Raw genomic sequence first — 15766 nt, forward strand, 5'->3', positions numbered from 1 at the left:
TGGTCACTGATGGCCACTCGGAGCCACTGCCCCTCTGGATGTGACCATCCAGCCAGTTCCCTATCTAGCTAAGAGTCCATCCATGGAATCCAGCTCTCCAACACAGAGAGGAGGATGTTGGGTGGGATTGTGTCCAGGCTTCATAGAAATCCAGATAAATGTCATCCCTAACCTTTCCCTTTGTCCGCTGAGGGAGTCACCCCATCGGAGAAGGCCAGGAGGCAAGTCAGGGGTAGCTTTCACTTGGGGACAGCCCCATGGGGAGGACAAAATAACAGCATGTTTGACCCCAAAAAGTGTGATGCATACTGGTGCTGCCCTGCAGGCTGGAGCCATCAGCCCCCAGAGGGAAGTGGTCTGGGAAAGGGCTCCCTGTGACCGTCTGGCGCAGCCTGAACAGTCGGAGCTCGGCCAGGCCGGCACACTTGGCCAGCACTCTGAGAAATTGCCTCATAAACAATCACAGCGTCACCCCAAAGCACTTGGGTGTTTCTCTTGACAGTGGGAACCAAGTGATTTTTCTCTGGAATGGCAAAGCGATTGCACAAAGATGCTGACCTTGCACCCACCACGACCTGAGCAGGGAGAAGCCGCCTGAGGTCCCACGCTCCCAGGCTTTGAAGATGCACAAAACCAGGAAACCTCTTGGTCCAGCATTAACCCAGCTTGGGAAAACCATCAGGCTTTTCTTGTCCCCCCACCCTGCCTATGTCCTGCCACCTGTCCCCCCAACAATGACCACTCCAGGAGGCAGGTTTGGCTCCAGCAGGTTTTATTTCTAAAGAGCAGCGCCACGGTCGGTGCAGGATCCGGGGGTCACGGAGCAGCGGTGAGGTGACGGACATGGCACCCACAGCCACGCGGTGACAGTCGCAGCCAAGCGTCATGCAAGGGGACAGGTGCTCGCCAGGACCCCTGTGCTCAGCCCTCGAGACCCCCACGGGGGATGGAGCTTCACCGGGGCTCAGAGCACCCAGAAGCGCCTGGGACCAGCTCCGACCCACTCCGGGATGGCTCCGCATCCTCCTCACTCCCCTTCCGCACGTGGGGCAGGCGACTACAAGAAGCAGCAGTTGGCTCAGGCGGTCAAGCCGCTAAATAAGGACTCAAAATACCCCATCATTAAATAATAATAAACTATTAAGGGAAGATTGAGGGTCTGGGCTGTGCGGCCGGGCTCAAGCAATTCTTCTGCATCCGCACAGGGACCAGAACCCGCAGCAATGATTCGGGGCGGGATTGTGCCATTCTGGGAGCCAGCACCAGGCTCTGCCTGCTGTAAGGAGTTGATGGCAAAGCTACAGGGCTATTGAGAACAGAGGGGACACAGTGCTCCCCCCCAGCAGCACGTGGGCACAGAGAGGACACAGCGGGGGCTATGGGTCAGGCTGGTGGGACTAGAAGCCCTTCTCGATGCTGAGGGTGCGACGGGTGACGTGCTCCATCTGCCCCGAGATGTACTCAGTGAGGCTGATCTGGTAGTTGGCGAGCATCTTCAGCATCAGCCGTAGGTTCAGCCACCACTGCTCCTGGGGCAGCCTGTGCCTGTGCAGGGGGACACAGCTCTAGAGAAAACACCCCAGGAAGGTTCCCCTGGGAGCCAGTGAACCGCTGGGGTGTGGGGACTTACTCAAAATCCGTGACTTTCTTGAGCTCCGTCACAGGGCTAAAGGCCACAACCTTCTTCCGCAGCCCGATCACACAGGCAGTGTCTCCAGAGTTGGCAAACACACGCCCTGGGAGGGGGACACTGCTGACCTTGGCCACCTCACTGGGGGCCAAGCCTGGGAGCCTGGAGCAGCAGCCACCACCTTCCCCCACCCCCCATGGGAACCCCAGCCCTCGGCTCACCCTTGCTGTAGACTTGCTGCAGCTTCTCTGACATCCACAGCACCGCCTTCACTCCCAGCTTGGTCCCGTAGTTCCGGTCAAAGGGGGTTGGGGCTCCCCCCTGGGGACAAAGAAATGGAGATGTCAGGTCTTGCCCAGCTCTCAGGGCCAGCAAGGCCCATGTCACCCTGTCCCCTGTACCTCTGTACCTGCTGGAGGTGGCCCAGGACATTGATCCTGCAGTCAAAGATGCCTTTGCCCTCGGAGGAGTAAAGGTTGTAGAGGAACTCGGTGGTATAGTGCTCATGGCACTTCTCATTGCTGGGGGGCAGAGGGAAGGGCTTGGTAGGCTGCTCCTTCTGCTGGCATTCCCAGGGGCCCCCCTTTGTTTCCCATAACACCTTTTTTGAGCCGTTTTGTTCTCCCTGAGGCCCAGAGCCCTGGCCTGTGTCCCCAGGAGGACCCTGGGGCTGGGGTGGGGACAGCAGCGGAGGCACCTAGTGTCCCCACAGCCAGGCACGTGCCCATTGTGCTCACCGTCCCCAGGACCCCTCTCTGGCCGTGGGAAGGGCTCAACTCCAGCCTTGCTCCCTGCCCTGGGGCTGGGGTTTGCAGTGACTGTTCCCAGGAGCCCCCAACTCACCGCAGCACCAGCCCTCTCTGGATATCTGTCTTCATTTTGTCGGTCAAGTGCTCCACGTTGGCCTGCAAGATGAACACAGAGATGCCGGCAGCCATCCCACAGCCATCCACTCCTGACATCAACCCAGTGTCTGCAGGGCATGGCCATGTCCTCAACGCTCTAACGTCCCCAATCTTCCTTCTCATTTTAGCCAGAGAGCCGCTCCTGCCTGCTCACCTTTAAGTCATGGATAGTGAAGGGGTCTTCATAGACGTAGGCAGCGTCGGCGCCCACGGCGATGCCGGTGACTGTGGACAGGTACCCGCAGTAGCCCCCCATGGTCTCCACGATGAACACGCGGCGCTTGGTGCCCGAGGCCGACTGCTTGATGCGGTCGCAGCTCTGTGCCCAAAGAAGGGGACGTCATAGCAGGGAGGGCCACCTTTGCTCCCCTGGCCCGGGGCACTCCAGGCCACAATGAAGGTGGTGGAGCACGGTGTCCCCATGAGCTGTCCCCGTCCGTGTCCCTCACCTCCATGGCGGCGTTGACGGCCGTGTCGGAGCCCAGGCTGAAGTCGGTGCCGGGCACGTTGTTGCTGATGGTGGCGGGGATGACGCACATGACGATGCAGAGCTCCTCGTACTGCCCGCGTGCCTCCACCAGCTGCAGCACCCCCTCGTACGCCTGCAGGCAGCCGAGGGATTGGGAAATGCTGACCCTGCAGCCAGATCCACATCCCAGAAAGATTCCCCCAGCCACCCTGGCCCCCACTGAGCCAAGGATTCCGCCGCACCTCGAAGCCCCCAATGACCAGCAGCCCCTGGATGTTGAATTTGCGCACGTTCTCCACGATCTTCTCCATGCAGGTCTTGGGCAGCGTCCTGTGGTGGGCAGGGGGGGCAGACGGTGGGGTGAGGATGGCGGGGACATCCCTCCCCTATGTCCCTGTCCCCAGGGCTGTACTCACCTCTTGGTGCCCAGCATGGAGCCACCACGGCCCAGCCATCCTGCCACGTCGTGCCAGCCCACCTCACGGACCTGCATTAGGGGTGAGGTTAGGGGAGGGAAGAGCCCCCCTCCCCCAGGCCCAACCCTGTGGATGCTAAATGCAAAAGCAAGCAGGGAACAAAGCTTGTGTGAAACTAAGTCACACAGGCTTCTCATTCTGGCCTGAGGAAGCATAAGAAAAAATACAAACAGTCCTTGGTAAAGGACAACAATCTCTGCAGGTGGTGTTTAGGAAAACAGTCAAGGGGTGGTGTCCCACTTAACCAATACTGGTGATGTGTTGCTTTAATGACCAATGAGAGTTTTACCTCTCGGACCTTCTCAAACATGTGTATAAGAGAAGATTAAGAATAATAAACTTTGCTCTCTTGGACAACACAGCTAAGGGAGTCAGTGTCGTACTGCTTCGCTGTTCCTAATACAGTGCGACATACCCATGCTCCAGGACATCCCAGGCTCACCGTGCCCCTTACCTGCCCCTTGGCCAGGCCCTCGAAGCCGTCGCTCACCACGTAGATGGTGTGTCCCTGGCAGATGCCGATGCGCACAGCTGAGCGCACGGCAGCGTTCATGCCGGCGGCCGGCGCTCCCACGTTCAGAATGGCCATGCTGAAGGGGCTCTGTGGGGACAGGGATGGGAACAGCACATCCCTGCGTGTCCCCAAGGTGGGGATGATGTACCCTGCTGCTCCCCTCACCCCTCACCTTCTCCTGAGCTGGCTTCTGGTGCGCCAGCAGCTTGTAGATGTTCCAGTTGTTCTCAAAGCTCCTGCAAGGACACAGTGATGTGTCCCCAAGGCACGTCTGGGAGAAGGAGGAGTGCCCCTGGGGTGTGACTGGGGACACCCTTCTGGCTGCAGGAGCCAATGGCTTCCCCACAAGGAGAAGACCTTATCCAAGAGGGATGTCTCCCCCAGTCCTGGTCCCTGCTCCTCACCTTCCCCGAAGCTGGATGGCCTCCTCAAACCTCTTCTCATCCATGGCCTTCTGCACATCTTTTGTCTTGGGCCAGGAGAAAGATGCAGCACCATGACACCCACGTTCACAGGGAGGGGAATGGGACCCCCACCCAAATTCCCTGGTACTCACCACTTGGACACACTCCATGAGTGGCAGCCGCACCGACTGGTTCCCAGAGAGGCTGACCACGCAGGCTGGGGTGTCTGGCGTGGCCTCCAGCAGCGCCATCACCGCCTCCATCCCCATCTTGCTGCTCTGCAAAGGGACAGGGACACCTGTGACACTGGGGCCACCAGCGTCAGCTGGGTGGGATGCTCAGGCATGCTCCCACAGGCTTGGAAATCATGTGGCTGCTTATTAACTGCTGGAAAGCCGATGGTTTTATTTAAAATCCATGGAATTTGGAGTAAATGAGGCAAAATGGGTGCACATTTTGCACAGCGCAGCAGGGCTGAGCCCATCCGAGCCTCACCCCAGCTGGCAAACCTTTTCCATTGGGCAGAGGGATGGCAGGAGAGGGGTTCCCCCTCCCTGTGTCCTACCCTGGACCTACCAGCACGCGGTCAAAGGCAGACGGGGTTCCTCCGCGCTGCACGTGGCCGAGGACGGTGACCCGCGTGTCGAAGCCCAGGCGTTGCACCACCAGCTGTGGGGAAGAGGGGACATCATGTTGGGGACCCACCGGTGTCCGTGGGTGCCAGGGTGGTGCCGGGGCAGTCGCTTACGTCCTTCACATAGTTAGAGGAGATGGGTTTGCCGCTGCGGTCGATGGCGCCCTCGGCGATGATGATGATGTTGAGCCGCGAGCCCCGGCTGCGTGTCTGGCATGAGGGGAGGACAAACGGCCACCACGGCTCAGCCAAAACTGAGCCAAAACTCACCGTGGGCTGTGCGTGAGCGCCCTCCCCTTCCCGCCATCTGTGCTGCCCCGGGGGTGGCTCAGGTCACGGGCAGCTGAGCCCCCAAGCCAGCGCTGCCCCTGGCATGCGAGGGCTGGATTTGCGCTCGGCTGAGCGCCCCGGCTCACAGGGACAACGGCGGCAGCTCCCGAAGCTTCACGGGGGCCGGGCACCGGCTGCAGGGCTCAGCCCGGGCCCCTGCGGGGACTCTTGGGGGGAACAGGGGATGGGATGGTAGGAACGCCCCCCTCACCTCCCCGAGCCTTTCGCACATGAGGTCCTCCCAGCCATCCTCCGGAGGGGATTCAGGGATGAAGAGCCAGTCGGCACCTGAGGCCAAGCCGGACACCAGCGCCAGGTACCTGGGGCGACACGGCAGTGGCAGCACTGGCCCTGAAATGCGGCATCCCATCCCACCGATGGGCTTCCCCACCCACAGGGGCTTACCCGCAGTGGCGACCCATCACCTCCAGCACGAACGTCCGCTGGTGGCTGCAAGGGTGGGAAGAGAGGAGGGTGGGTGCGATGGCCAGGGCGGGGCAGCCCCCAGCCCCATCCCGCTCACCTCTGTGCCGTGGTGGTGATGGCATCAATGACCTCCATGATGCGGTGCAGTGCCGAGTCGGTGCCGATGGTCATGTCGGTGCCGCAGAAGTCGTTGTCGATGGAGCCCACCAGCCCCACAATGTTCAGCCGGCAGTTCTTCTTCGCCACCTCCTCGCTGATCTGCCCTGGGGCGGGTCACGGCCACCACACCGGTTATTTCGGGGCACTCATGTCCCCACCATCACGGGGCTGGAGCCCAGCCCTCCTTGGGGTCACGGCAGCGGGGTGACCCTCTGGACCTCAGGGTCGGAAGGGGCTCACCCACCATCTCGGACCAGCTCCTCCAGCAGCCCAGCCCACTCGGAGCGGAAGATGTCAGCGCCGGTGAGGCTGCCGTCGCCGCCGATGACGCACAGGTTGGTGATGCCGTGCTCCACCAGGTTGCGGGCGGCCCGGAGCCGACCCGCCCGCGTGGTGAAGGCCTTGCAGCGGGCGCTGCCGATCACCGTCCCACCCTGGGGACACAACGGGGCTCATCACACACATCTGGGGTAATGGGATCTGGGGTCCTGTGGCCCCATGGTGACCCTCACCAGCTGGATGATGTTGGAGACGCTGAGCCAGTTGGCTTGTTTGATGTTGTCACCGCCCTCCACCAGCCCCTCGTAGCCCTGTGGAGAAGCAGAGGGTGATGAAAGATACCCGGGCACGGGGGGGGGGTGAATCCCCCCGGCCATGACGGGGACCAGGACGAGCCCCAACCTCATAGATGAGGAAGACCTTGGCTCCCACGTATATCCCCATGCGGGTGACAGCGCGGACAGCGGCGTTCATACCTGGAAAAGTGATATGTGAGCTGGAGTATTCCCATGGGATCCTGCGTCCCACAGGGGATGGGATCCTATAGGTGACCCTGAGGTGTCCCCTTGAGTGGGCGGGGAGCCACGTGGGTTGAGACCGGGAAAACTGCGCACAGCTGGGCCCGCCAACGAGGAACTGCCCGGGAGGGAGTCGCTTATCCCGGGGGGACGGACGGGGACGAACACACCTCCTCCGTGGAGCTCCCCGCCTGGGGCCCCTGCCCTCCCACGGCCCGAGGGGGACGGGGAAGCGGCGCGGGCGGGAGCGCACGGGAGGGGGTCCCCATCCGCCCGGCCCGGGGAGGAGCGCGCCCCGCGGGCTCCGGTCCCGGGCGGTCACGGACACGGACACGGACACGGACACGGACACGGACACGGACACGGACACGGACACGGACACGCACACGCGGGGCGGCCGCGGGCCCGGCCCGAGCCCCCCGCCCCGCCGGGCGCACCTTGCGCGTCTCCTCCGCTGGTGAGGACAGCGATGGCCATCCCGGCCCCCGCCATCCGCAGCCGCTCCAGCTCCGCCGCCGCCATCGCTGCGCTCCCGGCACCGGCGCCGCCGCCGCGGACACGCCCCGGGACACGCACGGACCGGGACACGCCCCGGGACACGCCCCGGGACACGCACGGACCGGGGACACGCCCCGGGACACGCCCCGGGACACGCCCCGAGCGGGGGACACGCCCCGGGACACGCCCCGAGCGGGGGACACGCCCCGGGACACGCCCCTCCCGCCGCCGCGGAGCGACAGACGGGGTGACGGGTCGCGTCGTGTCGCGACATGGTGCCCCATATCGTGCCGGACAGTGGGCACACGCCCCGCCATCCCGGACCGCGCCATCCTGCGTGAGGTCCTCCCAGAGTCCTGAAGGAATTGGCTGATGGAGCTGCCCAGCCGCTCACCAGGATGTTGGAAAGGTCCTGGCTGTCCGGTCAAGTCCCAGGTGACTGGAAAAAAACGGAGTCCTTGTCCTCATCTTTAAAAAGGGTGGAAAGGAGGAGCCTGGGGAGCGGAGCCCGTCAGCCTCCCCTCTGTGCCTGGGAGGATCCTGGGCCAGACCCTCCTGGAAGCTCTGCTGAGGCAGGGGGAGGACAGGAGGTGAATCGGGACAGCCGGCACCAAGGGCAAGTCCTGCCAGACCAACCCAGGGACTTTCTCCGATGGGGTGACTCCCTCAGCGGACAAAGGGAAAGGTTAGGGATGACATTTATCTGGATTTCTATGAAGCCTGGACACAATCCCACCCAACATCCTCCTCTCTGTGTTGGAGAGCTGGATTCCATGGATGGACTCTTAGCTAGATAGGGAACTGGCTGGATGGTCACATCCAGAGGGGCAGTGGCTCCGAGTGGCCATCAGTGACCAGTGGTGTCCCAGGGGTCCGTACTGGGAGCAGGGACAGTTCAGATCTGCATCACTGACACAGACAGAGGGTTCGAGACACCCTCAGCAGCTCTGCAGGTGACACCAGGCTGAGGTGACACTGCTGAAGGGCAGGGCCATCCAGAGGGCCCTGGACAAGCTCCCGAAGTGACCCATGGGAATCTCCTGAGGTTTAACACCACCAAGTGCTGGCGCTGCCCCTGGGTCAGGGCAACTCTCGGGATCAGTCCAGGCTGGGGATGAGCAGATGGAGCAGCCCTGGGAGAAGGACTTGGGGGTGCAGGTGGTGAGGGCTGGCCATGCCCCAGCCCAGAAACCCCCCAGTGCTGGGCTGATCCCCAGCGTGGGCAGCAGGAAAGGGATTGGGATTCTGCCCCTGTGCCCCTGTGCTCAGGTGAGACCCCACCTGCAGAGCTGCCCCAGCCCTGGGGCCCAGCACAGGGAGGACGTGGAGCTGCTGGAGAGAGTCCAGAGGGGGCACCAGGATGGGCAGAGGGATGGAGCAGCTCTGCTGGGAGGAAAGGCTGGGAGAGTTGGGATTGTTCAGCCTGGAGAGAAGCTTTGGGGTGAGCTCAGTGTGGCCTTGCAGTGCCTGAAGGAGCAAACAAGGAAGATGGAGAGAGAATATTCCCAAGGGGAAGTCCCCTCGAAGAGGGGAATGGCTTCAAACTGGTTAGATGGGATACTGGGAAGAAATTCTTCCCTGTGAGGGAGGTGAGGCTCTGGCACAGGGTGCCCAGAGAAGCTGTGGCTGCCCCTGGATCCCTGGAAGTGTCCAAGGCCAGGTTGGACAGGGCTTGGAGCAACGAGGGGTAGTGGAAGGTGTCCCTGCCCATGGCAGGGGGTAGAATGAGATGGGCTTTCAGGTCCCTTCCCACCCAGGGCATTCTATGACCATATTCTGTGCCACCACAGGCTGTGCCATGCTCTGCCAATGAGACGAGCTGGAGCTTTTACTAGAAATTTCACATTTTAAAATTTTTAATTTATAATTATTTTAGTTGTAATTAAAAAACAAACCTATGGAGGAATCCCTGGCATGGATTTCTCATCCCCACGACCCAGCTCAGTACCCAGAGTGTCACCTCTCTCCAGGGAGGGGGTTCCTGTTGCTGGATGCCCTCTTGGCACCAGGTGGGTACAGTGCGGTGCTGGGAGGCTGCTCCAGTACTCCCCATTCCATGGGAATGGTCCCCATCACCGTGCTCCCCTGGTCTCCCACATTCCCCAGGGGAGTGGGACAGGGCCCTGCCCAGCCAAGGGATGCGGAAACCGAGTAAGATTCTGGCAGCTCGCCCAATTCCATCTATGCCGAGTGGAGCTTGGAGCCTCATCCTGCATCCTCAGGCGCCGCGGGGCCCGGCATATCCGGCAGGGAAGGGGTGCGGGTGCCTCGGGTTAAGGAAATGGGAGAGACCTGGCCGGAGTCCCGCTCTCCTCCTCCCACAGCCCCACCTCCCCGGCCCTCTTAACATCCCCCGGGCCGGCCGTGGGGCCAGCAGCGCGTCCCCAGCGCCGTGCCCGTCCCCACCATGCTGCGGCTGCTGCTGCTCTGCGGGGCCCTGCGCTGCGGGGCGGAGCAGGCGGGTAAGGCAGGGACACGCCTGGGGACGCCGGGCTTGCCCTGGGGGCACACGGGGCTCACGGGGCGCTGGGTGATGTCCCACGTCTCCCGCAGCCCCGCTCGCTTTCACCATGCTCCAGCTGACCCGAGTCTACATGGGCAATTCCATGTTCCGGGGGAACGCCAGCCTGAATGGGCAGCTCAGCCATCTCCTGGAGGAGAATAATGTCACCCAGGTGCTCCCGCTGGAGCCTCCGGACGCCTGGGCCCGGCGGCAGGACATGGTGATCGCCTACCTGAAGAACTTCAGGCAGCTGGTGCAGCTCTTCAACATGGAGAGACCCACCAAATGTGAGTGGTACCCGGGGGACGGGGGTGGGTGCCCCGGGGAAGGGGAGCCTCTTCCGTGCTGCCAGGGCCCGGGGGTGGCTCTCCAAGGACAGGTGGGAGAAAGGATGGGGACACGGCCATGTGCAAAACCTCGCTGTGGGCAAAGGGAGCCCTTCTGTGGAGCTGGGAATTTCTTACCCGAAGCACACCCTGGGAACGTGATAAAGCTCAACCTGTTGCTGCTCCTCCGGAAAAGGGCTGGGGGCTGCAGCCTGTGGGGTGGTGAGGTGTAGGAACCCTGTCTGTGCTCTGCCTGCATCCCACCTGTATCCCACTTGCACCCTGCTTGCATCCCATCCACTCCCTGCCTGCATCCCACAGTTTGTGCAATCTGTGGGACGCTGCTGGCGATGGTTTTGTGCTCCTGCCCGCTCCGCCCCACAAGCCGTGTCGCCTCTGCTGCTCCTGCCCGGGGTGTGCTTTCCTTTCCTTTCCTTGGTTACCCTCAAACCGGTTATTGCCCCAGGCCCACATTGCTGTACCCTTGGGGAGCCCGGTGTCACCACGGGGTCTCTGGCATGACCCACCCCAGCCCTCCCGGTGTCCCTGTCCCAGCGTCTCGCTCCATCCGTGACAGCCACGAGCAGCTCTGCGCCCAAGACCTCCCTCTCTGTAAAACCGGACCTATGCTGTGATAAGAGAGGGAAAATAATCCTGGCTGCTGGAAAAGTCACTGCCGTGCTCAAACCGAGGGGGAGCAGAGCTGTGGGTGGGTTGGGTGGCACAAGGCCGCTGGTGAGGGCCACGGGATCCTGAGGGTGGGAGCATGGTGACCCTGTCCCCTCCCTGTCTCTGCAGTCACCCAGCACCTGCGCTGCCTCCTCGGCTGCCGCCTCTACCCCAACGGCACAGCCCAGAGCTTCTACGAGGTGTCCCTCAACAGGACGGCGTTCCTCAGCTTCCATGTCCCCAACGCCACCTGGGAGCGGCGCTGGCCCGGTGAGCTCCCGGTGGCCACCTTCGCCCAGGAACAGCTGATGAAATACCCCATAACCACCCAGGACCTGCAGTATTTCCTCAACACCACCTGTGTCAGCATCCTGCAGGCTCAGAGCACCAGGGCAGGTTCGTGGTGGGGCCGGGGCTGGGGACAGGGGCACGGTGGCATGGCCCAGTCATCACCTCCATCCCTCTCGCCTCTTGCAGGAAAAGTCAGCGGCCGATCGCGCACTCCGCTGGTCCTGGGGCTGGTCCTGGGAAGCCTCGCCCTGCTGGGCACGGCCCTGGGCATCTTCCTGTGCACGGGAGGGAGCTGCTAGTGTGGGCAGCTGTCCCATGTCACCCCGTGGACTCAGGGGACTGACCCATCATCTTTCCGTGCATCCATCACCACCCTCTGGAGGCAAGGGACAGAACCATCATCTCCCTGTGGAGTCAAGGGATGGATCCATCGTCTTCCCAAGGATCCAGCAACTCTCCATGGATCCATCATCACACTGGGGAGGCAGGGGCTGGATCCATCGTCCCTGCATAGAGACAGAGGATGGATCCGTCATCCCCCCGTGGAGGCGGGGACCGAGCCCATCCCTCACAAGGGGTGCGTGTCCCCAGTGCCACAGCCTTTGCTCCCCGAGGACACCGGTGGCTTCCCAGTCCTGTCCTAGCTGGACTGACCCCCCCAGCAGCCCCCAGCCCTGTGGATGGTCTTCACACTGGGCAATGCACTGAGAATCCACACAGAAACACAGGGCATAATGGAGGGGAGGGGCATGGGGGGAAAGCAGGAGGAGAAACAGCCATGGAATTGTTAAAAGGATGGTGTTAAACCCTCATTTATCCTTGTTCCAGTGGGGATGGAGGGAGGATGTCACAGCTGTAATAAAACCACCCATCACCTCCCACCACACCTTTGGCTGCTCTTGTTCCCCTTGGCAGCACCGATGTGGGGCTGTGGATCCATCCTGGCTGCTGCTGCTGGCTGAGCTTGTTGGTATTGCCAGCCACTGTGCCAGACCTTGGGTTGTGTGCTAAGTTTTCCAGGTCTCTGGAAAGATGGTGGTGGTATTTGCAGGAGGGTGTTGCACCTCCTGAGCTCATTTCAACCTTCTCCCAGCTTTGGTTTGACTCAATTAAGTAATTTTCTCAATGTTTTTCATTTCCTTGCTCAGTGTGAGATGCTGAGGTCAAGCACACACAGCTGTGAGGGGACAGTTTTCCTTTTCCACAATCCAAATCTGAGCTCAAAACTCCATTTTGACTGTTTAAACTTTGATTGTGTTGATAAGAAACTTGGCCACGTTTCCCTTTCACCCAAAAGGGGATTTTGAGCTCTCCTGCACATCTCCACTGCTCTGGAGGCAGGAAGGGCTGGGGATGAGCCAGGAGCTGCCTGGGGACAGCACAGGAGAGAGGCTTTCCTGGATGAGCTTCCAGCTCTTTCCTTTCTAAACACCCTGTGACCAAGACAGGGTGGGATGAGGGAAGATGGGAAAAGAGGTGAGGGACAGCAGGGATGTGAAGATGACCCATGGGGTTGTCCTGATGGAGGGATGGGGGAGGAGGTCTCCAAAGCCCACACCTCATCACCCTGGCTCCCAGCCACCCCTGAGCAGCCCCCACCTCCCCTGGGCTCCTGGGGCAGAGGCTGGGGTGCTCCCCACCCTTGGCACGCTCCGAGAGGCTGGAGAATCCAAAACAACATGGATGAGGTATGGCAACGTCATTGCTCGGCCCTTGGAGCAGCGCCCTTGGCAGGAGCTGTGCTGCGGGCCGAGCGCTCCGTGTCCCTGCCGCCGGCATCCAGGGACACCGGGGCAGCGCTGAAGGTCACACGTGCTGCAATTGCTGCCCTCAAAGGGATTCAGTCCATTCCAGCTGGGAAAAACCGCTGCATTCCCAGCTCTGCTTGGAGTTTTGGACTCAGGGCATCTCTGCTACCTGCAGATGTTGCACCGTGGCCCCCAAAGAGTGATTCCCATTCCCAGTCCCCTCTCCCTGGGCTGCAGCTCCTTGCTCTGTCTGGGATGGCTGAGCGTGGATGCTGTGGGATCCCCACGGCTGTGAGGGAGCAGGGATGGCACCCAGGACACCCCCAGATGGCAAACACTGGCGGGGAGGCCTGGAACAGCTTTTTGTTCCAGAAATGTGTCATCTTTTAGACAGATGGGCAAGTCTGATCTTCTCCATGCAGCTCTGGGAAAGCCTTTTCCTTGCCCCCGAGCCCCCCATGTGTGTCTGGAGAATGCTCCAGAATGGAGCTGACTCTGTTGCTGCTCTTGAATTTCCACAGGGGACTGGGCAGTGGGGATCCCCCAAAAGTGCAGAACCCTGAGGAACAGCCTCGTCTCCATTGGTGTCCGTGGGCAATGCACCCAAACCTGGCACCTCCATCCCAAGGCACCTCCCTGGTGGTGACCAGCATCAGTGTCCAACCTGGACGTGGTGGCCAGCAGCAGAGGGGTTATGGTGGCAGCATCCACCTCCAACACATCGTAGCCCCAACATTTCTCTTTCTCACCCCAAACACCACAATTTGTTGCCCCAACATTTCCCTTCCTCACTCCAAAATCCTCAAGTGCCTCATGGCAGGGCCACTGAGGTCTGGCTGGGTGTGAGAGCTGGGAACAGTGGCCCGGCTGCCTCAGAGCTGGGCTCCTGCTCCATCACCACTCCAACACAGAGCAGCTTCCTGGCAGCCAGCAGCCACGTGCATGGCTTATCCTTTCCCAAATTTGGCCGCTCTTCCGCCCCCAGATCACAGCTTGGGACAGGCGCCAGTGCGTATTCCATCAGTGAGGGGTGGTTTCAATTTTCTCCTTGGAGGACTTTTGGGCTCTGCAGGAGGGAGAATGAACCCGCAGGGAAACCTCTGGCAGCTTTAACCAGCTCCCAGAGTGACCCATCCCTGTTATCTGCAGGATTGCTGGGCAAGGCTTTGTTTTCCATGCGTGGTTTCCATCAGCCCGTTCTGCTGTCGCTGTCTTGGATAAGGGCTCAGATAAGACGCCCAAGCCTTGATTCTTGTTCCAGTGAGGCAATGCCCATGTGCCAGGGACCAGCTCTTCCCTTTGCCCCATCCCATGGATGGGGTGGGCAGGTCACCTCGTTTCCTTTTGGACATCAGCTCCCTCTGCAAGATTGGTATCTCCATCCATGTCCTTTGGGAACTACAGTGCCCCAGGACAAAGGGCTGGATGGCTCCAGGAGCTGCCCAAAACCAGCAATGGGCTCTGGTGCCTGCTGGGGTGGGAAAGGGAAAAAAAGCGGGGCTGATGGGATCCATCTGGAAGGAAGCGGGATTATCCCTGTAAACACCTTTTACGCACTCGGAGCCTGCACTGCTGTCATTGTGGCTTTCCAGGACTAAACAAACCCCATCCTTCCAAATTCTCAGAGGTCACAGTCATAGATGTTTTAATTCCTGACTTTGGGACACCCTTGTTAACCCCAGGGGCTGCACTAGGGTGAGTGGATCTGCTTTCTAGCAGCCTCCTGCTCCCACATGGAAGCGAGCAGCTCCCTGGAAAAGCCTCCCAGCACAGGGAAGAGCCGTGATGGCCACTCCCTCCTCGCAGGGTGTTCGGTGGTGCCCAGTGCTGCCCTCTTCTTCCCGCTCACCTCCCAGGTCAGCTGGAGGAAACAGGAGGAGAGAGCTGGCTGCTGGCCAGGAGGAGGGATATGTGGCAGGTGGGATGCAGGCAGAGGGTACCACCCATCCCACACCTCTGCCCTGCTCCAGAGGGCTGCCCTCTCCCTGGGGACCGCTCAGGAGCAAGCCAGGCTGCTCCACCAGCTCCTGCAGTGCAGGTGAGCAGGGATGGGGGCTCCTAGCTGGGAATCACAGGAACGATTCCAGCAGGGAATCATCGCTCCACCTTCCCAGCTGGAGGCCCCCACTCCAAACCCACGTGTCCTCAGAGCAAACTTCTCCTGGCATCAGCCCCTTCTCCCTTCTTCCTCCACTGCCCAGCCCTGGAGCAGAAAGGTTCAGAGAGAGACAAAGACATGAAAAACCAAGATTTTTCTTTGGAAAAACCCAAGGTTCCTTGCACTGCGCTTTCAGAGAAGTTTCCCTGAAAAAACAGCTGTTTGGGAACATTTTCACCCACTTCCCAGAGTTGGGAGCAGCCTTCAGTGTGACTGAAGCCATTGGGAGCAAAGCCCTCCTCCCAACACTCCCACACCAAGGGCTGAAACTCCTTGGAGCAGCCCCGAAACTTCACCATCCGGTCTGGGATGGGGAATGTGGCTCTAGGTGCAGCCAGCCCAGGCTGTAGAGGGACAGAAGACATGGACAAGGCTGCAGGACAGGATGGAAACATGGATCTGAGCCCTGTATTCCCTCCCATCATCAACCTGCTATGGAATCCTCATCCATCTGCTCCTTCCCCTCCCCTGGGATGGGAGGGATCCAGCCAAAGGGTGGGAACACAGCGCTGATGGAGGCAATGACATCTAAAAGCCAGCCTGTGGTGAGGCCCTGAAGGAACACACACATCCCCTGCAGGTGCTGGAAATCATTCCCTTCAGGAATAAACCAGGACCCCGTTTTAGCCAGGCCTTCCCAAAGCAGCATGGACTTCTAGGAGTGCATTCCAAGGACAAGTGTTTTCCTAGAAGAATTGAACAACATGCCCTCATCAGAACCCTCACAATCCTCACTGTTCCAAGGATTTATGTTAAAAGAGGCACAGGAAATCTGTGTTTATTTGTTCCCGGTTTGGGAATGCTGTTGCTTAGAAAGGACTGGAAATTC

At 60.6% G+C, this 15766-nt stretch overlaps 2 protein-coding genes across 2 annotated transcripts; one reads left to right on the forward strand and one right to left on the reverse strand.

The window, feature by feature from the left end:
* Positions 1-755: 755 nt before the first annotated feature.
* On the reverse strand, positions 756-7333 carry PFKL (phosphofructokinase, liver type). The gene is made up of 22 exons (XM_005529528.2): positions 7182-7333; positions 6629-6702; positions 6460-6537; positions 6192-6381; positions 5886-6051; positions 5768-5812; positions 5574-5682; positions 5147-5242; positions 4975-5067; positions 4551-4676; positions 4399-4463; positions 4167-4230; positions 3935-4081; positions 3421-3491; positions 3247-3334; positions 2985-3137; positions 2690-2854; positions 2474-2535; positions 2040-2151; positions 1852-1951; positions 1631-1736; positions 756-1545 (listed from the first exon to the last, which is right to left on the reverse strand). The coding sequence occupies exons 1-22, from the start codon at positions 7264-7266 to the stop codon at positions 1398-1400; spliced, it is 2343 nt and encodes a 780-aa protein (XP_005529585.1). The 5' UTR covers positions 7267-7333; the 3' UTR covers positions 756-1397.
* A 2244-nt stretch (positions 7334-9577) lies between these two features.
* PROCR (protein C receptor) lies at positions 9578-11915 on the forward strand. Its single transcript, XM_005529529.3, has 4 exons — positions 9578-9704; positions 9796-10032; positions 10870-11136; positions 11218-11915. The coding sequence occupies exons 1-4, from the start codon at positions 9650-9652 to the stop codon at positions 11328-11330; spliced, it is 672 nt and encodes a 223-aa protein (XP_005529586.1). The 5' UTR covers positions 9578-9649; the 3' UTR covers positions 11331-11915.
* Positions 11916-15766: the final 3851 nt, after the last annotated feature.

The sequence above is a fragment of the Pseudopodoces humilis genome, chromosome 11 (assembly GCF_049639895.1).
Source record: "Pseudopodoces humilis isolate 2021_Gansu_Grassland_sample_001 chromosome 11, ASM4963989v1, whole genome shotgun sequence".
In the NCBI taxonomy this organism is placed as follows: domain Eukaryota; kingdom Metazoa; phylum Chordata; class Aves; order Passeriformes; family Paridae; genus Pseudopodoces; species Pseudopodoces humilis.